This window comes from Panthera leo, chromosome A2, assembly GCF_018350215.1.
Source record: "Panthera leo isolate Ple1 chromosome A2, P.leo_Ple1_pat1.1, whole genome shotgun sequence".
Taxonomy (NCBI): domain Eukaryota; kingdom Metazoa; phylum Chordata; class Mammalia; order Carnivora; family Felidae; genus Panthera; species Panthera leo.
In genome coordinates, this window is record NC_056680.1 from 167438 (window position 1) to 191903 (window position 24466).

Here is a 24466-nt window from a genome sequence, read left to right on the forward strand (position 1 = left end):
ACAAAGGACAAAGAAACGAGGCCAGGCTGAGAGGCAAGAGGAAACCGTGGACGGATTTCTCAGGACTCACTGATGACAGCTGTGAGTGGGGAGCCTGGCCAGAGTCCCTTCCCAGGCCTCCCTGTGGATCTCAGGACCCGTGTGGAACACAGCAGGGAGGTCCCAGACTCCCAAGGGCCAGAGCTGTCTTACCTGAGGGCAGACAAGCTCAAAGGCGGCGGCCGTACCTGTCTCAGCTCCATCACCCCCAGGAGACCCTCCCGTCTCAGAGAACATAACCCCTAGGAGACCCCCACCACCCCCAAATCCTCACCCTGAAGGACCCCTCTTTCGGGAGGCCGCACCCCAGAAACCGCCCCCCCAGGAGCCCACCCCAGAGACTCTAGCAGCCAGGAGGCCACCTCCCACCCACCCATCTCTGCACTTCCGGGAGGTAAGGAGGCTACTCTCCACCCCCGCCCCCGCTCAGCCTCCCCGGCCTGGTTCTGATTTCCATTCAGTTGACCTCAACTGCCACCCCTCTCTGGCCTCCAGCCTCCGATCTTCCGGTCTCTCAAACTGGAGTGCGCGCATACCTTCCCGCTCCGCTCCCTCTGTTCTGACTTCGTCAGGTCCCCCCGCCCCCCATCTCTGGCCCCGGGCCTCTGCCTCGCAGCGCCGCCGTCGCCTCCAGGGTCGGGGGTCAGGACGGGAAACCCCCTCGGGAAACCCCCAGGGACTCGCTGGAGGAGGGGGCGGCGGGAAGGAGCCGGGTCACCACTATTTAAGCCAGTCCTGTTGGGCGGGGGAAAGAGCCGGACCCGGCATGGACCAGAGCCTCTGCCTCCTGCTCCCCTTCTTCCTGGGGCTCCTCCATCGAGGCCTCGGTCAGCAAGGGAAGGGGCCCCGTTAGGGGAACGAGTTTGGGGCGGGGGGGTGGGGGGGCTGCTGGCACAGGGAGGACTGGAGCAGGGCGGCGGGGAGGCCGCTGAGGACCCTAAGGCGGGGACAAGGGGGTCCGCCGCTGGGGTGGGGGTGGGGTCAGGGCTGAGAGCGCCTTCTGCCCGCAGGTGGGCCCCTGGAGGTGGAGCCCCCAGACCCGGTGGTGGCGGTGTCCTTGGGCGGGTCGCGGCGGCTCACCTGCCGGCTGGCCTGCGCCGGCCACCGGGCGCCCTCGGTGCAGTGGCGCGGCCTGGACACCAGCCTGGGCGCCGTGCGGTCGGACGCAGGCCGCAGCGTCCTCACCGTGCACAACGCCTCCCTGTCGGCGGCGGGCCCGCGCGTGTGCGTGGGCTCCTGCGGGGACCTGACCTTCCAGCGGACCGTGCAGCTCCTGGTGTTCGGTGAGCTCCCAAACCCCCCTGCCGCCCTCGCACTTTCCGCGGCCCAGCAGCCCTGCCCTGCCTCGGTCCGATACCGCGTTTTCCTGGGCGCCCTCCCAGATTGCCCAGCCCGCCCCCCACCCCGATCAAAGACTGCCCCAGCTCAGCCTGAGTCACTCGGCAACCCATTCCCCGCCCTCCTCACCCCTGCCCAGTGCCCCTCCCGACTCCCGGCCCTTCTGCTCTGCTCTCCTCACCCCCCAGCCCACCCCTCCTGACTCCCGCCGCTTCTGCTCTGCTCTCCTCACCCCCCACCCCGCCCCTCCTGACTCCTGCCCCTTCTGCTCTGCTCTCCTCATCCCCCACCCCGCCCCTCCTGACTCCTGTCCCTTCTGCTCTGCTCTGTTCTCCCCCTCCACCTGACTCCTGCCCCTTCTGCTCTGCTCTCCTCACCCCCCACCCCTCCCCTCCTGACTCCCACCCCTTCTGCTCTGCTCTCCTCACCCCCCACCCCACCCCTCCTGACTCCCGCCCCTTCTGCTCTGCTCTCCTCACCCCCCACCCCGCCCCTCCTGACTCCTGCCCCTTCTGCTCTGCTCTCCTCATCCCCCACCCCGCCCCTCCTGACTCCTGCCCCTTCTGCTCTGCTCTCCTCACCCCCCACCCCTCCCCTCCTGACTCCTGCCCCTTCTGCTCTGCTCTGTTCTCCCCCCCACCTGACTCCCCCCCTTCTGCTCTGCTCTCCTCACCCCCCACCCCACCCCTCCTGACTCCTGTCCCTTCTGCTCTGCTCTGTTCTCCCCCTCCACCTGACTCCTGCCCCTTCTGCTCTGCTCTCCTCACCCCCCACCCCTCCCCTCCTGACTCCCACCCCTTCTGCTCTGCTCTCCTCACCCCCCACCCCACCCCTCCTGACTCCCGCCCCTTCTGCTCTGCTCTCCTCACCCCCCACCCCACCCCTCCCGACTCCCGCCCCTTCTGCTCTGCTCTCCTCACCCCCCACCCCACCCCTCCTGACTCCTGCCCCTTCTGCTCTGCTCTGTTCTCCCCCCCCCACCTGACTCCCGCCCCTTCTGCTCTGCTCTCCTCATCCCCCACCCGGCCCCTCCTGACTCCTGCCCCTTCTGCTCTGCTCTCCTCACCCCCCACCCCTCCCCTCCTGACTCCTGCCCCTTCTGCTCTGCTCTGTTCTCCCCCCCACCTGACTCCCCCCCTTCTGCTCTGCTCTCCTCACCCCCCACCCCACCCCTCCTGACTCCTGCCCCTTCTGCTCTGCTCTGTTCTCCCCCCCCACCTGACTCCCGCCCCTTCTGCTCTGCTCTCCTCATCCCCCTCCCCGCCCCTCCTGACTCCTGCCCCTTCTGCTCTGCTCTCCTCACCCCCCACCCCTCCCCTCCTGACTCCTGCCCTTTCTGCTCTGCTCTGTTCTCCCCCCCACCTGACTCCTGCCCCTTCTGCTCTGCTCTCCTCACCCCCCACCCCTCCCCTCCTGACTCCCACCCCTTCTGCTCTGCTCTCCTCACCCCCCACCCCACCCCTCCTGACTCCCGCCCCTTCTGCTCTGCTCTCCTCACCCCGCCCCACCCCTCCCGACTCCCGCCCCTTCTGCTCTGCTCTCCTCACCCCCCACCCCACCCCTCCCGACTCCCGCCCCTTCTGCTCTGCTCTCCTCACCCCCCACCCCACCCCTCCCGACTCCCGCCCCTTCTGCTCTGCTCTCCTCACCCCCCACCCCGCCCTCCTGACTCCTGCCCCTTCTGCTCTGCTCTCCTCACCCCCCACCCCGCCCCTCCTGACTCCTGCCCCTTCTGCTCTGCTCTCCTCACCCCCCACCCCACCCCTCCTGACTCCTGCCCCTTCTGCTCTGCTCTGTTCTCCCCCCCCCACCTGACTCCCGCCCCTTCTGCTCTGCTCTCCTCATCCCCCACCCCACCCCTCCTGACTCCTGCCCCTTCTGCTCTGCTCTGTTCTCCCCCCCACCTGACTCCCCCCCTTCTGCTCTGCTCTCCTCACCCCCCACCCCACCCCTCCTGACTCCTGCCCCTTCTGCTCTGCTCTGTTCTCCCCCCCCACCTGACTCCCGCCCCTTCTGCTCTGCTCTCCTCATCCCCCTCCCCGCCCCTCCTGACTCCTGCCCCTTCTGCTCTGCTCTCCTCACCCCCCACCCCTCCCCTCCTGACTCCTGCCCTTTCTGCTCTGCTCTGTTCTCCCCCCCACCTGACTCCTGCCCCTTCTGCTCTGCTCTCCTCACCCCCCACCCCACCCCTCCTGACTCCTGCCCCTTCTGCTCTGCTCTGTTCTCCCCCCCCACCTGACTCCTGCCCCTTCTGCTCTGCTCTCCTCACCCCCCACCCCGCCCCTCCTGACTGCTGCCCCTTCTGCTCTGCTCTGTTCTCCCCCCACACCTGACTCCCGCCCCTTCTGCTCTGCTCTCCTCATCCCCCACCCCGCCCCTCCTGACTCCTGCCCCTTCTGCTCTGCTCTCTTCACCCCCCACCCCTCCCCTCCTGACTCCTGCCCCTTCTGCTCTGCTCTGTTCTCCCCCCCACCTGACTCCCGCCCCTTCTGCTCTGCTCTCCTCACCCCCCACCCCACCCCTCCTGACTCCCGCCCCTTCTGCTCTGCTCTGTTCTCCCCCCCCACCTGACTCCCGCCCCTTCTGCTCTGCTCTCCTCACCCCCCACCCCACCCCTCCTGACTCCTGCCCCTTCTGCTCTGCTCTGTTCTCCCCCCCACCTGACTCCTGCCCCTTCTGCTCTGCTCTCCTCACCCCCCACCCCACCCCTCCTGACTCCCGCCCCTTCTGCTCTGCTCTCCTCACCCCCCACCCCACCCCTCCTGACTCCCGCCCCTTCTGCTCTACTCTCCTCACCCCCCACCCCACCCCTCCTGACTCCCGCCCCTTCTGCTCTGCTCTCCTCATCCCCCACCCCGCCCCTCCTGACTCCTGCCCCTTCTGCTCTGCTCTGTTCTCCCCCCCCACCTGACTCCTGCCCCTTCTGCTCTGCTCTCCTCACCCCCCACCCCTCCCCTCCTGACTCCCGCCCCTTCTGCTCTGCTCTGTTCTCCCCCCCCACCTGACTCCCGCCCCTTCTGCTCTGCTCTCCTCACCCCCCACCCCACCCCTCCTGACTCCTGCCCCTTCTGCTCTGCTCTGTTCTCCCCCCCACCTGACTCCTGCCCCTTCTGCTCTGCTCTCCTCACCCCCCACCCCTCCCCTCCTGACTCCCACCCCTTCTGCTCTGCTATCCTCACCCCCCACCCCACCCCTCCTGACTCCCGCCCCTTCTGCTCTGCTCTCCTCACCCCCCACCCCACCCCTCCTGACTCCTGCCCCTTCTGCTCTGCTCTGTTCTCCCCCCCCACCTGACTCCTGCCCCTTCTGCTCTGCTCTCCTCACCCCCCACCCCTCCCCTCCTGACTCCCGCCCCTTCTGCTCTGCTCTGTTCTCCCCCCCCACCTGACTCCCGCCCCTTCTGCTCTGCTCTCCTCACCCCCCACCCCTCCCCTCCTGACTCCCGCCCCTTCTGCTCTGCTCTGTTCTCCCCCCCCACCTGACTCCCGCCCCTTCTGCTCTGCTCTCCTCATCCCCCACCCCGCCCCTCCACTCCTGCCCCTTCTGCTCTGCTCTCCTCATCCCCCGCCCCGCCCCTCTTGACTCCTGTCCCTTCTGCTCTGCTCTGTTCTCCCCCCCACCTGACTCCTGCCCCTTCTGCTCTGCTCTCCTCACCCCCCACCCCTCCCCTCCTGACTCCCACCCCTTCTGCTCTGCTCTCCTCACCCCCCACCCCACCCCTCCTGACTCCTGCCCCTTCTGCTCTGCTCTCCTCATCCCCCACCCCGCCCCTCCTGACTCCTGCCCCTTCTGCTCTGCTCTGTTCTCCCCCCCCACCTGACTCCTGCCCCTTCTGCTCTGCTCTCCTCACCCCCCACCCCACCCCTCCCGACTCCCACCCCTTCTGCTCTGCTCTCACCCCCCACCCCACCCCTCCCGACTCCCGCCCCTTCTGCTCTGCTCTCCTCACCCCCCACCCCACCCCTCCCGACTCCCGCCCCTTCTGCTCTGCTCCCCTCACCCCCCACCCCACCCCTCCCGACTCCCGCCCCTTCTGCTCTGCTCTCCTCACCCCCCACCCCACCCCTCCCGACTCCCGCCCCTTCTGCTCTGCTCTCCTCACCCCCCACCCCACCCCTCCCGACTCCCGCCCCTTCTGCTCTGCTCTCCTCACCCCCCACCCCACCCCTCCCGACTCCCGCCCCTTCTGCTCTGCTCTCCTCACCCCCCACCCCACCCCTCCCGACTCCCGCCCCTTCTGCTCTGCTCTCCTCACCCCCCACCCCGCCCCTCCTGACTCCTGCCCCTTCTGCTCTGCTCTCCTCATCCCCCACCCCGCCCCTCCTGACTCCTGCCCCTTCTGCTCTGCTCTGTTCTCCCCCCCCACCTGACTCCTGCCCCTTCTGCTCTGCTCTCCTCACCCCCCACCCCTCCCCTCCTGACTCCCGCCCCTTCTGCTCTGCTCTGTTCTCCCCCCCCCACCTGACTCCCGCCCCTTCTGCTCTGCTCTCCTCACCCCCCACCCCACCCCTCCTGACTCCTGCCCCTTCTGCTCTGCTCTGTTCTCCCCCCCCCACCTGACTCCTGCCCCTTCTGCTCTGCTCTCCTCACCCCCCACCCCTCCCCTCCTGACTCCCACCCCTTCTGCTCTGCTCTCCTCACCCCCCACCCCACCCCTCCTGACTCCCGCCCCTTCTGCTCTGCTCTGTTCTCCCCCCCCACCTGACTCCCGCCCCTTCTGCTCTGCTGTCCTCACCCCCCACCCCACCCCTCCTGACTCCTGCCCCTTCTGCTCTGCTCTCCTCATCCCCCACCCCGCCCCTCCTGACTCCTGCCCCTTCTGCTCTGCTCTGTTCTCCCCCCCCACCTGACTCCTGCCCCTTCTGCTCTGCTCTCCTCACCCCCCACCCCTCCCCTCCTGACTCCCACCCCTTCTGCTCTGCTCTCCTCACCCCCCACCCCACCCCTCCTGACTCCTGCCCCTTCTGCTCTGCTCTCCTCACCCCCCACCCCACCCCTCCCGACTCCCGCCCCTTCTGCTCTGCTCTCCTCACCCCCCACCCCACCCCTCCTGACTCCTGCCCCTTCTGCTCTGCTCTGTTCTCCCCCCCCCCACCTGACTCCCGCCCCTTCTGCTCTGCTCTCCTCATCCCCCACCCCGCCCCTCCTGACTCCTGCCCCTTCTGCTCTGCTCTCCTCACCCCCCACCCCTCCCCTCCTGACTCCTGCCCCTTCTGCTCTGCTCTGTTCTCCCCCCCACCTGACTCCCCCCCTTCTGCTCTGCTCTCCTCACCCCCCACCCCACCCCTCCTGACTCCTGCCCCTTCTGCTCTGCTCTCCCCCCCCACCTGACTCCCGCCCCTTCTGCTCTGCTCTCCTCATCCCCCACCCCGCCCCTCCTGACTCCTGCCCCTTCTGCTCTGCTCTGTTCTCCCCCCCCCCACCTGACTCCCGCCCCTTCTGCTCCGCTCTCCTCACCCCCCACCCCTCCCCTCCTGACTCCCGCCCCTTCTGCTCCGCTCTCCTCACCCCCCACCCCTCCCCTCCTGACTCCCGCCCCTTCTGCTCTGCTCTCCTCTTCAGCATCTTGCACTCTGGACACACGAGCTGTGGCCGCTGGGCCTTCCCCTCACCCTGTGCACCAGCAGCCCCCACTCACCCCTTGGCCCTGCCCTCAAGTCTCCTCCTCAGGGCCCAGCTGACCTACGGGCTAAGCCCACCTGGCCCCAACCCTCTGTCCATTCTGCAGCGTTCCCAGCCCAGCTGACTGTCTCCCCAGTGGCCCTGGTGGCCAAGCAGGATCGAGAGGTAGCCTGCACGGCGCACAATGTCACGCCGGTCAGTCCCGAGGCCCTCTCCTTGTCCCTGCTCCTGGGGGACCGAGAACTGGAGGGGGTGCAGGCCCTGGGCCGGGATGTGGAGGAGGAGCCCCAGCAAGGTGAGGACCTGCTGTTCCGAGTGACAGAGCGCTGGCTGTTGCCCCCCCTGGGGACCCCCACCCCACCCACCCTCCACTGCCAGGCAACCATGAAGCTGCCTGGCTTGGAGCTGAGCCACCACCAGCCCATCCCAGGTGAGTCTTCGGGGTTCTGGACAGCCTGCACTCGGTGTCCCCAGGAAGTAGGTGAAGTCACCCAGCTCCTATGTGCCTTGATGAGTGCTGCCCGGGGGCTCTTCTGGAATCCTGGCTCCACCCCTCGCCTGCTGTGTCCCGGTGTGGACCGGTCACAATTCCCACAGCAGGTGGGGCTATCAAATGCCACCAGAGTGACGTTCCCTACTCATCTATTCAGTCATTCACCAGATTTATTGAGCACCTACCCTGTGTCGGACCCCCTGAGATCCTGTCCTACTTTGCCCACAGTCCTCCAGGGCTCCTACCTCCCTCAGGGTAAAAAAAAACAAACAAACAACCAATCCTCCTTCATCCACGGGGCCTTGAATGACCTGCTGTCACCTCCTCCCTCTTCCTCCATCACCCTGCTCCAGCCACATGAGCCTCCCAGCTGCTCCTCCAACAGGCCAGATGCAGTCCTGCCTCAGGACCTTTACACATGCTCCAGCCTCCACTGGGAATGCTCTTCCCCCAGCTCTGTCCATTGTTCCATCACTCACTTTCCTCGGGTTGCCTTCCCAGTGAGGCTTTTCCTGCCCTGTCTGAAGGGTCAAAGCACCGTTACTGTCCCTTACACATGTATGTGTACACACACGAGCCATGTGACTTCTCTTATTGTATATTCTTTGACACTTTTTATCAATATCTGGCATCCTGGATTTTCTCTTCATTTTTTTCCCATTGTCTGTCTCCCCTACTGTTGGCTTTGCTGAGATAGGAATATGTTTTATTCACGGCTACGTCCCCAGTGGCTAAAACAGTGCCCAACACATAGTAAGTATTCAACAGATACATTCCGAATGAGTGGATGGGTGGACGGAAGGACAGATGAAATCATGGTGCCTGGCACGTGGTAGGTACGCAGTAAATACTTGCTGAATGAATGAACAAATGAAAACATTTAACTTGGGGCTAAGAGCACGGCAGGTGCTCAGTTCGTATCAGACATTATTAATTTAACAACGTGTCTAATGTGGGAAGGGCCGTGCCCACATCATGAAGCCCCTGGCAGGCTCTCATTAAAAAAGCACAAATCCCTTCTCCAGCAGGGCACCCTGAAACTCATGTTACTGCACTTGGGGTCATCGGGGTGGGGGTAGATCAAGGGAGCTCCCCGGGGGTGGGGATCGATTGGAAGGGGCGGGGTGCAGGGAAGGGGTGGTGGGAGAGCACACAGAGAGGCCACTGGATCTGAAAGGTACTTTCTGGTAAGATGTACAAACCCCTCCTGGGGCTCAGCCTCCCATCTCCAGCACGAGGGATGAGCAGAGAGCCCCGGCACCCTTCACTTTGTCAGGGAGCACCTCCCCTCTGTCCACCTACTAGCCCTGTAATTTATAAAAGTCGGTACTCACCAAGCCCACACTCTGATTGCTCTCCATGGCACCCCTAGGATGGGTGGCTCTCAACCCCTTTACCACTGAGGAAATTGAGGCGCAGAGGTTCAGATGCTTACTCAGAGTGGGGAGAGGACCAAGACAGGCCCTGGCCCCACTCCTACCCACTGGGATACCCTTCGATTTGCCCAAGTGGCCCAGGATGGGGCCACAGGGTCAAACCCTGTGGTCTAAATGGAGAGGCAGGCAGGAGAAGGGGCCTGGGGCAGGAGAAAAAAACAACCCCCCTGTTTTCCAGTCCTGCATAGGCTGACCTCCCAGGAGCCCCCTGTAACGACCTCCCCCAAGGCCACCCCAGAGCTGAGCTCCACCCACAGCCCCAGGAGTCCTGGGCCCCCGCCTGGGAACAGCTCCGCCAGGCCCTGTCGCCCTGAGATCCACCAGTCACCAGCACCAGGGGGTCTGGAGCTACTGTGTGAGGCAGCCTGTGGCCCCGGTATGTCAGCGAGCTGGACCCAGGCCCCCGGGGGTCTTGAAGCCTACGAGAGGCAGGAGGCTGGGGCCCTGGCTCGGCTGACCGTGCTGTGGGCCAGGTGCAACCCTGAAGGCTGGTTTCAGTGTCGCCTGGACCCAGGGGGACAGATGGCCAGCCTCTACCTGGTCCCTGAAATCTGTGAGTTCTGGGGGCTAGGGAGGGGGCTGGGGGAGCCTCAGAGGGAGGAAAGCCTTGCATCAAGCCCTTAGACAAGGAATGGTCCCGCCCGGCTTCAATTGCCCAAACTGTCCAGTGGGCTTCCCAAATGTAAGATCACGCTTACCTGGCAGGGCAAGGACTGTAAATCTAAGGGACTGTGTAGATTTCACAGCACTTTGTAAACTCGAAACTTTATAGCCTACAACAGCCTATAGAATAGAATACAGCCACTTAGGTCATTTCAAATTTTCTAGTAGCCACATTCAGAACTATAAATGAGACATCTTACATTCTTTTCTCCTTTTTTCAAACTAAGTCCTCAAAACGTGGTGTGGATTTTACGCTGACCTCACTTCCCATTCAGACATGCCGTATTTCAAACACAGGCGTGGGGGGCGGTCACCTCACTGGACAGCCCGTTTCTAACTACAAGGTCCTATGTGCCTTTCAAAAGATTCACTCCAAAACCTTTGGATAGTCTAGCAGCTTTTGGACATTTCAAAAGACATTCTAAACCGTGAAGTCCTTTGTAAAGTTTCAGGGAACCCAGTAAATGTGGAGGCCCCTAGCAGATTCTACTAAGCTTCTCCCCCAAACCCGCCAAGAGGTGTTCAGAGCTCCCGACACTTCCTTCTCTAGGTCCCCCAACGACATCCGCAGCCCTGTGGCCGGGCAGCTTGGTGCTGGGGCTGCTCTTCCTGGCGTTCCTCACCCATCGCCTGTGGAGACGCTGCAGGCCTGCTGGCTGACCACCAAACCCCAGCAGACCCTCTGGGCCCCTGCCCCACGCAGACTGGATTGAGGAGGACTGGCCTGAAATGGCCTTCCTTGCCTTCCACTCAGTTGCAAACAGAGGACATCTGCAGGGTTCTGGATCTACACGGTTGAGAGCCGGCCATGACCTGCTAACTGTGATGGCCAGCATCTGAGTTTCCCCTCAGTGGGACCCCTGGGGCCCCACCTCCCAATGGGCCAGAGCTAGGGAATAAAGGGCGTGTGGTCTGACCTCAGTGGTGTCTGTGGTGTTTCGGGGATGCCAGAATCTCCTACCCAGCCCCAGCGACCCTCTGCACTGGGGGGCTCCCCTGAGAGGTCGGGATGGACAGGCACCCCACCCCCACTTGGCCAGGGCTGGGGGAAAGGGCACAACAGGGAGCATGGCGTGGATTCTGCCCGGGTGGGAGAACACAACTGTTTGTGGCTTCTCCTGGATGTGGGAACACTGATACTTGAGAATAACTGGGATTCCTCAAAACAAGTGGGGACAGGTATTGGGGGGGGGAGGGGCGGGGGGGATGGGGAGGAGTGTGAGCAAAGACACAGAAGTGGCTCGTTAAAGGAAATTTTATCTCTCTTGGGGTGGTTTGGGGGCGAAGTCAGTCGGGTGGGGTTGGGGAGAGCTGGAAATCAGATGAGCAGGTGACAGGCTGTAGATGCTGAGGGTTCCGCCTGAGGGCACTGGGGAGCTACCGGAGAGTTCAGAGCTTCAGAGGCTGTGGTGTGAGAGAGCCCTCTGGTGGTGAGGCAAGGTAACAGCATGGGACGGGGAAATGGGGGCCTTGGTTGGTCCACTCATTCAGGGAGCTGTGGGAGCTCAGAGCAGATCCCCCAATTCATCCTGGTGGGTGGTTGGCGGGGGAGAGGAGACCTCGCCCCACCGGGCGAGCCTGAAACTCAGACGGAGATTGGACTAGGCTGAAGGCCAGGCTGAGCACAGACCCAGCGGAAAATCAGAAAACAGGGCAGGGGCGGCGCTCCGTCCTGGAGTTGGAACAACCGCCCGCACGCTCCGCCCGGCATCGCTGATAGCCAAGGAAACCGGTTGCTAGGGGACCATGCTAATGAAGGACTCGCCCACTACCAAGATGGCAAACAATCCGGCTTCAGGCCAGAAACCATGTCCTTTCCTAGAGAGCCATTTTGGAGTCTGGTAAAATTCAGGTTCCGGACCGAAGCCTGGAAAGCTGTCCAACCCACGTGAAGAGGAACCCGGAGGGAAAGTGCCAATTAAAACCCAAGGGGGCAGGAAGTGGACTGCTCCAGTTATTTGCCAGAGTCTTCCAGCGGGATCCGGGCGGGCTCTGCCCTTAACCAAGATGGCCGTCCCGAGGCGCCAGCGCACTGTGGAATACGGCGGCGCTTCCGGTCCCGCTGCCCTCAGCGAAGATGGCGGCAGTGGAGAAGCGGCGGCCGGCCGTGGCTCCGGCGGCCAGTTTCCCCGACAGCGGCCGGCCGGCGGTGTCCCGGGCAGCGGCAGCGACCGAGAGTGAGGAGGACTTCCTGCGGCAGGTCGGCGTGACGGAGATGCTGCGCGCGGCTCTGCTGAAGGTGCTGGAGGCGCGGCCCGAGGAGCCGATCGCCTTCCTGGCGCACTACTTCGAGAACATGGGCCTGCGCTCGCCTGCAAACGGCGGCGCCGGGGAGCCCCCGGGCCAGCTCCTGTTGCAGCAGCAGCGCCTGGGCCGCGCGCTGTGGCACCTTCGCCTGGCTCACCACTCCCAGAGGTGCGGGGCGGGGCCGGGGCGGGGAGTGGGTGGGGCTGGCGCCTGTAGTTCTGGCCGTCTTCGTGTGTTGTGATGCCTTTCTGCAGGTGCTGAGTTCCCCCTTGAAGCCCACGCCACTTTTAAAAATCACAAAGCTCAGAGAGGACTTCACCCAAAGTCACGGAGCGAGACCTCCGAGCCAGGTCCTAACAAGCTAGGTTTTTTCCTAGATGTGTTGTTACTAGCGTCGTTGCATCCCCATCCGTTAGGCCAGAAAATGGATATTTACAGGGCTGGGCGGTGGAGTCACCCAAGACCCCTACCCTAGGAGGTAGCGCCCATGGGGCAGGAGTGGTGTCCAGAAAGAGGCCTGCTTTAGGCACAGGGAGAGGGGCTGCAGGCTCGAAGCCGGCGGGTGCACTGGCCTGGAGGCTGTAGAGCTGCAGTGTGGGACCCACAGGCTCCTTAGCCTTCTGGTGGCTGAGGCCTGGTGGGGTGGAGGACATGGTGACCGCACGGGAGCACGGCCCGCCCCCAACAGTTCTGAGCCCAAGGAAGGTGGTTGAGGACCATGGATTGAATGAATGGTCCACATCAGGGGGGTTGAGGAGAAGCTTTCTGACACGCACCGTCCACCAGACCAGGTCATGACTGGGTGTGGATGGCTAGGTCTTGGTTGAGACCCCTGGAGAGAGGCCCCTAGAAGCAGAGCCTGAGGCAAGCATCTGTGTGTGGGTAATTTTATAAGGGAGTGCTTCCAGAAGAACCAAGGAAGGGAGCGGAAGCCAAGCAAGGGAGTGTTCCAGCCTGATCACCAGGGGGTCCCCGCACGTTTCAAGCATGTGCCCACCTTTGGGCGGCCTCCCAAGAGAGTCATGGGTACAGGCCATAGGACGGCACAGAGAAGCTGGGGAGAGGTCTCAGGTGTGGGAAGGGGTGTGGAGGGTGGGCATCTGAGAAGAGCATGCACGTGTCTGAAGGTCTGCAGGGGCTGGGGTGGGAAGGGAGTCCCAGGTAGCCCATGGGGCCGTCCACTGAGATGGGAGGTCATTGGTCTGGGGAAAGCGTGCAGTGTTGCTCCAGGACTCTAAGTCAGGCTCTGGGAGAACCATGCAGCTGGAGAATAGACAGGTCTGCAACTGGGACAGGAGGTCGTCGGCTGGGAGGGGTGTGAAGGCTTCAGGAGAACCAAGAAGAGCTCAGGACCCAACCCTGAGGAGCCCCAGCCTCAGAGAGCCCGCAAAGAAGCATGATCAGGCCAACCAGACATGAGGGCGGGAACCAGCGGAGAATGGCATCCTGGGGCATCTGGCAGAGAGGAAAAGGGCCACCATGTACGGTGATGCAGGTCAAGCACTGCATGAAGCACTCGCCCACAGGCAGTCACAAATGAGGACATTTATATAAATGGCTTTTTGCAGAGCTTTTTCCTAATTCACACGGAGGCACTTTGTGGACCGGGGGCAGTCCTGTGTCCGTCCGGCGGCCCGTAGACGAGGGCTGCAAAGCGTCTGTTGGATTTAAGGCCAGGAGAGCCCTATTCCTTTCCCGTGGCTGCTGGGACAAATTACCACAAACTCGGTGGCTTAAGACAACAGGTATCCGGGGCACCTGGCTGGCTCAGTAGGTAGAGCACACGACTCTTGATCTCAGAGTCGTAAGTTCGAGCCCCACGTTGGGTGTAAGAGATTACTTAAAAATAAAATCTTAAAAAAAGAGAAACACACACAGAGACTTATTCTCTCACAGTTCTGGAGGCTGAGAGTCTGAGATCAAGGTGTCAGTGTCCCGGGGCCGTGCTCCCTCTGGAGGCTCCAGGGGAGAGGGTCCTTCCTGCCTCCCGAGCTCGGGGGTCTCCAGGCGGCCCTCCTCCCTCCAGGGTAAGCCTCCCTCCTTCTGTGTCTCTCTGTCCTCTTGTCTCTCATCTGAGGACATTTGATGTAGGGCCACCTCATCTCATCTCCACATCCTGAACTAGTTCCCTCAGCAAAGACTGTATTTCCAAATAAGGCCAGTCACAGGTTCTGGATAGACGTGCAGTTTGGGGGGGACTCTGTTTACTGCAGTGCGGGGGCATGGGAGCCATTGGCTGGAGGCAGTTTGGAACGGCAGGGCCACAGAGGGTGCAGTGAACAAGGGCATGTCTGCCGCTGGCATCGGGGCTCACCTGGGCCCCCCAGAGACGGAGCCGGTGGCTAACTCAGAAGACAGTGCAGTCAGGAGCCCTGAACCTTGCCTGACGGGCCAGAGGCAGAAGCCAGGCCAGGCAAGTCCCCGGGCAGAAACCAGGGGCGCCAGCTGAAGCCGGGCAGCTTCGCCCTGATGCGGTGGGGCTGACTGGGCCAGGTTGGGGCTGTCATCGGCATGAAAGGTTTGGGAAGAAGTCATCCAAACTCCCCTTGTCCTACGTCTCGCAAAATCAGAAGCGCTGGCCCCCCGGGATTGGTGACGGTGGCAGTGGTGTGCAGTCGGCCACCCCCCTGCCAGCCCCAAGTCCCCAAGAGCACAAAACAAGCCTTATGAGACCTGCTGAGGGCCGTGTGGCCACTGAGGGGCAGAGCCCGAGCCCGAGCTGGGTGTTGGGGCCCCCGGGGCGTCTGGGCCACTGTACCGCCACAGAAAGAGCGCCACCTCGCGCCCCCATGACCCGGGAAAACGCTCAGAAGGCACCACAAAGCCCGGTTCCTTAGGTCACTCTGAGTGGGGCCATCCCAGGCCCTGCCGGGGGCCGAGTAGCACCTCTGGCCTCCACCCACCCGGTGGTAACAACCAGAAGTGTCCCCAGATCTCACCCCCATTGACAACCTCTGGTCTAAAGCAAAATGTTTCCACGTCTCATTCTGGAGATACATGCACGTACACGGATCTTTAAAACAAACGCTCGCACTCTTTAGCGTGACATGGCCAGAGCCAGGTGGCCCCGCATGCGGTGTGGGTGAGGGGCTGACTTGAGGCCAGTGCCCTGGAGGCCGGGTGTCTCCTTCCTCAGCACCCTGCCTGGGACTGTGATTACCTCTTTGCTTGTCTCCCTGCCCCGCGAGGCGGACGGCATCCGGACAGCCCACTGGACCTCGGCCCTGGACGCGGCTCAGAGCGCAGGAGGCCCTCCCACGTATGGGGCGCTGTTTTAAGTCCTTGACATAAATTCCATCCCTCTATCCTGCAACACAGGCATTAGGACCCTCATGGTCCAGACCCCCAGGGTGGGGGGCTCAGGAGCTCGGTGAACAGGGGACCCGGCCGGCTCCTGGGGTTTCTCGCGCCAGGCTGTCTCCATCTCTAGGGAGGAGCGAATTCGCTCAAGAGAACCGGTGGCTGGAAAAGATGAGTCTTGGGCCACGTCGGTGTCGGTCGAGACAAGCCGTGTCACGCGGCAGTAACAAACAGCCCTGACACGAAGGACTGCTTCTCACACCACGAGGCCGTGGCCGCGAGGGGCTGTGCTCACGGACTCTCGCTTGGTTTCCCCAAGTACGGCAGCGGGGAGCGGACCGTGGGGACACCACAGTCACTCCCAAAGCTGGCTCGAGACAGGACTGCGCGTGGCTCCGCTCACCTGTCGGTGGTGGAGCCACGTCCTGTGGCTCCTCTCACTTGAGGGGCGTGCTGGGCCTTCAGAGCGCCCGCATGTCAGATGGGGAGGCTGCCACGTGGGGAGGGCGCACGGCGGCTCTGGAGACGCCACGGGCCCGGGCGCCAGGGTGCCGGCGTGTGAGCCTCAGGGGACCCTGACGGCAGCCTCGCGAGAGACCCTGGGCCACTGCCGAGTCCCCGACCCGCAGAAACAGGCCATGAACGCTTGCTGCCATTTCAGGCCGCTGGGCTCAGGGCAGTTTGTTACGCAGCGACACGTAGCTGCTGGGGGCGCCGGTGACGGCCGAGTCTGTTCACAGCGGACCTCCCCCACGTTCTTTCCTCCTCCCGGTGGAAGGAGTTAATGTTTCGGGCTCCTGCAGGGGCCCCTGTGTGGCTCGGTCGGGTAAGTGGCCAACTCTTGATCTCGGCTCATCTCAGCTCAGGTCGTGATCTCACGTTTCGTGAGTTGGAGCCCCACGTCGGGTTCTGCGCTCACGTCGCGGAGCCTGCTTCCAATCCTGTGTCCCTCTTTCTGCGCCTCCCCTACTTTCGTGCTTCCTCTCTCTCTCTCTCAAAAATAAGCAAATGTTTAAAAACAGAACCCAAGTCCTGCACAGGGCTGGTTTGAGGCATCGGCTCACGTGGGTGACAGTCGTGGTAGAGGAGTGAGCACTAACGCCACGCCAGCGCTCCCCGGGGCAGTCTCACCGACCGCTGGCTCCAGCAATGGCGAGGGGCCAATGAGTGAGAAGAGAAAGGGGTTTGTAGCCCGACCGACGGAGAAGCGAGTCCCAGCTGGCAGAGAGACCCCCCAGGCTGCACTTCTGCAGCCCCTGGGCCTCGGTTTCCTCCTCTGTCACGGGGCTCCGATCCACAGAGCTCGCTGGGTCGGCACATCCGCCCACAAGCCCCACGCCGGGCAGCAGTGATGACCGCAGTGGCGGTCACGTATTGACCAGCATGTACTGAGCACCGGCCGTGCGCCAGCCCAGCCTCCACTAAGCACCCGCTGCTTACGGGCCAGCATTTGCTGGGGTCCATTGCTCGCTGGCCCATAGAAAGGTGAGACGACGTGCCCAGGTCACACGGAAGGTGAGTGGAGCCTCTGCGTACCTTCCCTCACCTGGAGCGGAGCGGACAGAGGAGGAGTGTAAGCCTCGCAGTTGCCCGGCCCCCTCCTCTCTGGGATCCTTGGCCTGACCGTGAGCCTGCACCGAGCCTCAATACCTATTGGTCACGGTGGAAATGCTAACGGGCCACCAGCCACGGTAGCGCTGGGCCACCGGCCAGGCCCTAGGCTGCCAGTCCAGTGAGGGAGTGAGACACGGGGCGAGCCAGCCACCCAGGCTCACCCTGCAACCCGCACGTAACCGCCGTGCTCCCCAATCAGCTCGTGAGGCCCCCTGCACGGCCAGGCCGTGCAGGGGAACCTGAGCCATGCCCGCCTTGCGCCGACAGCTCACAGCAGGGTCAGCCCCCTCCTGTGCCGGCGGTTTTGTGCCCCAGTCGCTGTTGTAGCCATTCAGCTCTGCCTTTGCAGCGACCACAAGCAACATGTCAATGGATGCACGAGGCCTTGTGCCAATAAAGCTTTATTTACAAAATAGACGGAGCGGGGGGGGGGGGCTGGGGCAGACTTGACCCCCTGGTGTAGTTTGCCTACTTTTGGCCCATGGGACTCTGACAGAATGAAATAAGCGAATCCGTATTAAACGCTGGGCTCAGCTTTTGGCCAAGAGTGACCACCCCGTAAGCGTAAACGTGATTGTCGGACGGTCCCTGTGGGGCAGTGCCCGTTGGTTGACTTAGCAGACATTTCTAGAGCACCTGCCATACACCCAGCAGTGCTCTAGGCACTAGGGTTCCTGGGCCGACATTCCGAAAGGACATCTTACACTAAGTCGGATGGTGGTAACTGCCATGGAGAAAAATAGGCGAGGCAGGGGAGGTCCCCACAGGAAAGGTGACATCTCAGTAAAAACTCAGGAGCTGGAGGACCTGTGGGGGAAGGGCACTCCAGGCAAAGCACATAGTCCGTGCAAAGGCCCTGGGGCTCCCCCAGGCCTGGTTTGTTGGAGGAAGATAGATGGGGACAGGGGAGGGGTCCCAGGGCTGTGCTGGACTCTGCTCAGCTGGCCCAGCACGCCTATCCTCCCGCAGGACGGCCTTCAACAACAACGTCGGCGTGGCCTACGAGTGCCTGAGTGCCAGCGGGCGCAAAAAGAAGCCGGGGCTGGACGGGCGCACCTACAGCGAGCTGCTCAAGCGCATCTGCCGGGACGGGGAAGCCCCCGAGGAGGTCGTCGCACCGCTGCTGCACAAGATCCAGTGCCGGGACCATGAGGCCGTGCCGCTGGACGTCTTCCGCGCCGGGATGCTCACCTGCTTCGTGCTACTGGAGTTTGTGGCGCGGGCCGGCGCCCTCTACCGGCTGCTGGAGGACCCCACGCTGGCTGTGGCCGACCGCCGCGTGGGCCAGGCCGTGCTGGACACCCTGGAGGGGGCCCTGCGGGCCAGCGACGGGGCTGCCGTGCCTGCCTGCTTCCTGGAGGCTGGCTCGCGCCTGGGCCCCGACAGCCTGGCGCTGGCCATGGACCGCGCCCTGGTGGCTCGGCGGCCCAGCTCCCCCATGACCCGGGAGGAGTTCCTGGAGAAGGCTGCCGCCCTCTTCATAGCCAAGGTCAAGCCGGTGGGCTGAGCGCCCACACGCCTGCCCTGCCTCCTCCCCCTGGGCGGCTGGAGGCACCACAAGGTGGTGGCCACCTGCTCCCTGGCGGAGTGCAGGTCTGAGGCCGGAACTGGAGTGTCCCTGCATGCAGCGGGGAGTGCGGGGAGCCCTCCCGACGCCCGCCTTCCAAGCTGGAATCGTGCCCCAGCCCCTTCGGAGGGGAGGCCGAGGGTCCCAGGGAGCGGGCACCCGTCCCCCCACCCCCACAAAGGCCCCTCTCCTCGACAGCAATAAAGTCTGTGCTCGAGGCCGACCCGGTGTGTGTGCTCCCCTCCCTCCCCTCCATGTCCGCTGAAATGCTTCTCCGCTCCTGCCTCCGCTGCTCAGCGAGGCGCCCTGGACTCACAACCCTGAGACCCAGGAGGCCCTGCTGTCCACAAGTGCCCCACCCAGCCAGTTCCTGGCCACGGGTTCCCCAGCTGTCGAAGGAAGAGTCCGGCTGGGCAGGTAATCGTGACAGTGATGATGGAAACGGCGGACACGTGTGAGCCCTGCAAGGTCTTATGTGCCTCCGAGGAAGGCAAATCACTACCCCGATTTTGGCAGATGGGGAAGGCGAGGCCCAGAGGAGTGAAGGGTCACCCTACCGGCAAGGGGCGTACTCCAGAACCCACACCCTCCACCACCTCTGTCACCTGCCGTCGGTCCACCCAGAACCACACACACCTGCGAAGTCTGTCCTATCACTGTTCACCAAGCACCCGCTGGGCACCCCTCTCCCCTCCAAGGGGACTGTTGCTTGCAAGAGGAACCCCTCTGGGAGCAGGAGGAAGGAGTCACATTCCCAGCCCAGAATGGTGGCCGGCCGGTGACCTCCACCTCCAACTCTGGTAAATGGGACCCAGGACTCGGCCCCTTTTCTGATTGAAGGAGACCCCGTGGGAACAGAGCTGAAACCATTTTTCAGGCTACCGATGGCAAGGACCACCTTGTCTCCCCATCCCTCCCCCCTGCACAGGCCAGGTGATCAGCGAACTGTGAGTTGTGGCCACTATGTGTTTTGCAAAACCGACCACAGCAACATTTCTGTTCCCACACGCTTCCAGAACGTCCCCACCCCTCCCTCGAAAGGCAGATGGAGAGGTGAAATCCGCATTCCCTTTCACTGAATTTGGGTGGCTTTTGTAAGACCACAGGATCTCCACGGCTAGGTCACAAAAGGTGCCAGGTCCCATGCCCCCCGCCCCGGGCTCACCGGTTCACTCAGCAGCCGCGAGTTGGGACAGCGGGCGACTGGCAGCACCGACTGCGCAGATTCACGAGCGAGACAGATCACCGTGTTTGCCATGAAGCTTTAGGGTCATTTATCATGCAGCCATGGGCAACTGGAAGATTAAGGAAAAGCAAGCCGCTGGATAAGTGTTGGCTGGAACGCTTCTACTCTGTCCTGCGCCCACACACAGGGATTGCTCCAGAAATTTGCAACCCAGCCGCCACGGGGCCGGGCAGCAGCAGGGACAAATCGTGGGTGAGGCCCCTGCCCACACTCGGCTCGTAGACAGGTGGGCCATCTGCATTAGGTGCATACCTGTCCCGGAGCCCAGGCAGGTGGGGGCCTCAACGGTCAGCTCTGCGGTCACTCCTTCATGACCTCAGAAGCTGAGGTGGGCACTGTGTACTGGGTCACCCCTCCCTGCTGCCCCCTCCAGGCTGCCCCCGCCCTGCTGCCCCGGCTCACCGCTGCCCCTCTGCAGGGGAGCCACGCTGCCCAGGAAGCTCCACTCCTTCTGGGGCAGGCATTGCTAGTGAGTGAGGGCCAGAGGGTATAAAAGCCAGCCCCTTTGCCTCAGGTGGAGCTAATTTTGGGGCAGCTCATGTTCCAGAGCCCCCAGAATAGAGTGAGGCCAAGTCCAGCCAGGACGATTGCCCTGCCCCATCCAGCCTCGCCCGCTGCCTCCCTGGGTCACCATCATGCGTGGCCTTAGGTCCGGAAGTCCCATTCGTTACGACCCCGGCTTGATCTCTGCCAGCCGCCAGAGTCCAGGGAAGCTGACACAACGTTCGCACCTGGCCTCAACCTCATGGCAGTGTGGACCATGCGACACTACAAACCTCCCCCTTCTGGAAACACCCCCTTGCCCACTCTCTAAATGCTCCTGCCCCGCCCCGTGGCGGCCTCCTCCTCTTATCTCAGCTTTGGGGGTCGGGGGACATGGCCCCCCAGCTCTGTCCAGGGCCTCTCCTCACACATCCTCCTCACTTAGAATATCACCAGCCTGAGGCATCTATTGCCGCCCGGACACCAGGGTTCTCAAAGTCATGGCTTGGACCCCTTGCCTTGCTCTACTCCAGCCTTCGAGAACCAACCACATACCTAGGACTTCTGGAGACATCCCAAGGACACCCTAGGCCTGCTGTATCTGGGACTGAGCCTCTAGCTGACCTCCCAAACCTGGGGCTCCCCTGGAGTTTGTGGCCACTGTGGAAGCCCCCTGTCCACCCGGGTCTGGGGGAGTGGCTGGATGCCTCCTCCCCCTCAGCTGGCCCTTTTCTGGAACAGCAGGTGACTCCTGGATGGCCAATGAGATGCAGCCCTGGGATTGTTTTTGACACAGTTGAGCTGGGAGGACCTGGCCTGAGTTCTGGAGCCATTACAACACCACAAGTCCTGTGAGCAAAGTCAGCACTCCAGAAAGCTGACCCAGGAGACTCCCCAGCTCCTTGTCTTGCCTCTGTCCCCTCACTCTGTCTCGGGCACACCAGTCTCTAGCTGAAGCAACTTGTCCCCACCTCAGGGCCTTTGTATGTGCTAGCCCCTGTCTCTGTAACACTGTTACTCCAGACCCACATGGCTCACTTCCTCCCTTCATTCTGGTCTCTGCTCAGATGCCACCTCCTGAGGGACACCTCCCCTGACCACTCTCCAAACCAACCCTCCAACCACTCCTGTTGCTAATGCCTCACCATACTGTATTTTTCTTCTTGGCAATTATTGCTACCAAAAATCGCTATTTATTTACCGATTTGTTTATGGCCTCTCTCCCTACCTCTCCAAAGGTGGGAGGCTTTGCTAGTCCTGTTCTCTGTAGCCCCGGGGCCTAGATCTGTGCGTGGAAGTCATGAATCAATCAATCAATTTTCCAGCGGAAGAATCTGAAGCTTACAGAGCTAAGTGTATTCAATTCCCACGACTGTTGTTACAAATCACCGTGAATTCAGTGGCTTAAAGTTACACACACTGGTTCTCTGACAGCCCTGGGCTCACAGATCCTAACTCCCAGGTGTAGGCAGGGCTGGCTCCCCCGGGGGCCCCATCTCCTCGGTTTTCCGGCTTCCAGAGGTGCCGTCCTTGGCCCATGGCCCCTCCTCATCCTCAGAGCCAGAAGCACGGGGTCTGCCCATCTGTCTGACTTTGGTCCTTTGGGAATGGGGTAGATTACACAGGGCCCAACCACCGTGATTACCCAAAATAATCTCCCATCTCAAGATTCCTCTTCTTTTTTTTTTTTTTTTTTTTTTTTATTTATTTTTGGGACAGAGAGAGACAGAGCATGAATGGGGGAGGGTCAGAGAGAGAGGGAGACACAGAATCGGAAACAGGCTCCAGGCTCCGAGCCATCAGCCCGGAGCCTGACGCGGGGCTCGAACTCACGGACCGCGAGATCGTGACCTGGGTGAAGTCGGACGCTTAACCAACTGCGCCACCCAGGCGCCCCAAGATTCCTCTTCTTTTTAATGCAAGCTTTATGCCCAACGGACTCCAACTCATGACCCTGAGATCGAGTTGCATGCTCCAGCCAGATGCTCTCTTCCCATCTCAAGATTCTTTTTTTTTTTTTTTAACGTTTATTTATTTTTGAGACAGAGAGAGACTGAGCATGAATGGGGGAGGGTCACAGAGAGGGAGACAAAGAATCTGAAACAGGCTCCAGGCTCCGAGCTGTCAGCACAGAGCCCGACGCGGGACTTGAACTCACAGACCGAGAGATCATGACCTGAGCCGAAGTCGGCCGCTTAACCGACTGAGCCACCCAGGCGCCCCAAGATTCTTAATCTCATCTGCAAAGTCCCTTTTGTCCTGTGAGGTGGTATAGTCACAGGCTCTGGGATTAGGATGTGGACGGCTATGGGAGGTGAGGGGGGCATTATTCTCTCCCGCAGTAAGTGACCGGCCCCGTGGCACAACCAGGAAAAGGCAGGGCTGACCTCGAAGCCAGTTCTATTGCATCCAGAGCACACTGGCCTTGAAGCCTCTGTCTTAGGACCCCATTTCCCTCTACCCTTGAGGGGCCACATTCCCCCCTGTCCGTCCTTTTATTCCACTCCTGCAGTCCCTGCCTCCTGAGATCACGTCTTCCTTCTCAACCGGCATGATTGCAGCAAAATGCCATTGTATACCTCTCCATAACATCTTCAAGGCCCATGCTAAGAGTTTTCCAAATATTATCTCATGTAACTCGTTTTACAGATAGAGAAACTGAGACCTGGCTTAGCATCCCAGGGCCATTTCCAAGGTCAGAGCAGAACTTAGGTTTGAATGCAGGGCGCTCCTGTGGCACGTGATGGGAGGCGCACATCAAACTGGCTTCATAAGAACGAAAGTAATTTATCAGCTTGCACCTCTGGAGCATTCAGAGAAGGTCAGCATGGCTGCATCCAGGAGCACACACAGGGTCATCAGGATCCCCGAGCGCCACCTTTGTTCGTAGGGCTTGTGGTGATAAGACGGTCCCCTAACCTCAGGCCAGGTCCCCACTCAGTCACCCCAGCCCAGTGTTCTCAGAAAAAGTCCCAGAGCTGCATCTCATTCGATGGTTAGCCACATGCTGTTCCTGAACCAACCAGTGCAGCCAGGGGCTTGGAACGCTCTGATTGGGTGACCCGTCCCTGCAGCCAGGGTTTGGGGGGTCAGTCCAATTTGAACCTTACAGACTAAGAATGAGAAGCCCCTAAGGGAAAATCAAGGTGCTGTGGACACGCCAGATGACCAGCTCTCCAGGATATTGCAGAGCCCAAGGAGCAGGCTTTCCTGGGGATGAGGCCCCATGTGGCACCTCCTGGAGCGGCCATAAACTTGGTACCTCCCTTTCCGTCTCCAAGGCCACCCCGCCCACCCAACACTTTGTGGGGATTACACAGGGAGATCCCGGGAAGCCTCTCTGGAAGAATCACGATTAGCTCTCACGACCGTTTATCCATAAGCTACCACACGCCAACGCCGACACTGCTGCTGTAGGCAGAGAACGAGCGTCAGAGTGCACTTGCCACAGGGCACACAGTCCTTTTACAGCTGAGGGGCCCACTCCACGCGCCTCCAAGGAGGGCGGAGGTTCCGAGACTCGAAGCCCGGAGCCCCCTTTACGGATGAGACGGTCAAAGCCCCAGGCTTGGGTCAGCCCTCTGAAGCTCAGCTCCGCCCGGGGTTCCTTCTCAGAGTACCCTGACTCTCTCCCCTGTGGAGATGTTGCTCACCTTGCCCCAGACAGGTTGACACCTGCCTGTCCTCAGCTGGGACACCTGGAGGAGGGCGGAGCCCAAGGTGTTGCAGATATTGGCTGCCCCTGACACCTGCCAACAAGGCTACGGGCACATCCCAGGGCGGGACCACAGCAGGCGCCACTGGCCCAACGCCCACTCTCGTGGGGAGCGGTCACCCTGAGGTTGTGCAGGATGTTGGCCGGGGCACCACGTCTGACTCTCATGCCCAAGTGTCCCAGCAAGGGTTGTGTGTCTAGGCCTCGGACCAGCCAGATCTGAGCTCAGCCGCAGTCGGGAGGAAGGACAAGCTGGGGTGGAAGGTCAGTCTACGATTCGGGCACAAGCAGGGCTCAGCCGAGGGTGGGACTCAGGCGGGGGGGGGTCGGCCAGGATGGGTGCTGAATCAACACTGCCGAATGAAACCCGAAAGCGGGGGTGCACTGATCTCCCCAGCTTCCCTGGGGAGCAGTGTCTTGCCCATCTCTGGATTCCAGTTCGTCGGACCGTATTGAGCAGGGAGGTCACTCCTCACCTCTGCCTCGAGAAAGTGAGGCACCGCCCAACGAGGACCCGGTCTGCGGACCCCAGACACTCCCTCACCCCACCCTCCCGCCTACCCACTGCCGGCCGGGCCGCCCTTTCCGCTCGCTCAGAACCGCCGGAGAAGGGAATCCGCCTCCGTCCTCCCTTCCCGGCCAAAGGACCCCGCCCCGGCCCGCCCCCGGCCCCACCCCGTGCTGGGACGTCATAAAAAAGACC

General features: G+C 62.1%; 2 protein-coding genes and 1 long non-coding RNA gene across 4 annotated transcripts; 2 read left to right on the forward strand and 1 right to left on the reverse strand.

The window, feature by feature from the left end:
* Window positions 1–615: 615 nt before the first annotated feature.
* Window positions 616–10493, forward strand: MADCAM1 (mucosal vascular addressin cell adhesion molecule 1). 2 transcript variants are annotated; one of them, XM_042927374.1, is made up of 5 exons: window positions 616–866; window positions 1050–1322; window positions 7106–7429; window positions 9107–9481; window positions 10142–10493. In XM_042927374.1, exons 1-5 carry the CDS (start codon window positions 806–808, stop codon window positions 10249–10251), a joined length of 1143 nt encoding a protein of 380 aa, XP_042783308.1. In that variant the 5' UTR covers window positions 616–805; the 3' UTR covers window positions 10252–10493. The 2 variants fall into 2 exon arrangements, with proteins under 2 accessions (XP_042783308.1, XP_042783309.1); XM_042927375.1 differs by having other exon boundaries at window positions 7106–7294.
* A 952-nt stretch (window positions 10494–11445) lies between these two features.
* TPGS1 (tubulin polyglutamylase complex subunit 1) lies at window positions 11446–18542 on the forward strand. Its single transcript, XM_042927702.1, has 2 exons — window positions 11446–12006; window positions 17722–18542. Exons 1-2 carry the CDS (start codon window positions 11669–11671, stop codon window positions 18257–18259), a joined length of 876 nt encoding a protein of 291 aa, XP_042783636.1. The 5' UTR covers window positions 11446–11668; the 3' UTR covers window positions 18260–18542.
* Window positions 18543–19378: 836 nt separating this feature from the next.
* LOC122213647 lies at window positions 19379–24285 on the reverse strand. Its single transcript, XR_006199606.1, has 2 exons — window positions 23702–24285; window positions 19379–19614 (listed from the first exon to the last, which is right to left on the reverse strand). It is a non-coding gene; the product is annotated as an uncharacterized LOC122213647 (long non-coding RNA).
* Window positions 24286–24466: the final 181 nt, after the last annotated feature.

Bases quoted from the DNA above. Each gene is read 5' to 3' on its own strand.
- MADCAM1 (XM_042927374.1), top strand. From the start codon at position 806: ATGGACCAGAGCCTCTGCCTCCTGCTCCCCTTCTTCCTGGGGCTCCTC. The intron at 1,323-7,105 runs GTGAGCTCCCAA...TCCATTCTGCAG, and splicing joins CGTGCAGCTCCTGGTGTTCG to CGTTCCCAGCCCAGCTGACT. The intron at 9,482-10,141 runs GTGAGTTCTGGG...TTCCTTCTCTAG, and splicing joins CTACCTGGTCCCTGAAATCT to GTCCCCCAACGACATCCGCA.
- TPGS1 (XM_042927702.1), top strand. From the start codon at position 11,669: ATGGCGGCAGTGGAGAAGCGGCGGCCGGCCGTGGCTCCGGCGGCCAGT. The intron at 12,007-17,721 runs GTGCGGGGCGGG...ATCCTCCCGCAG, and splicing joins CTGGCTCACCACTCCCAGAG to GACGGCCTTCAACAACAACG.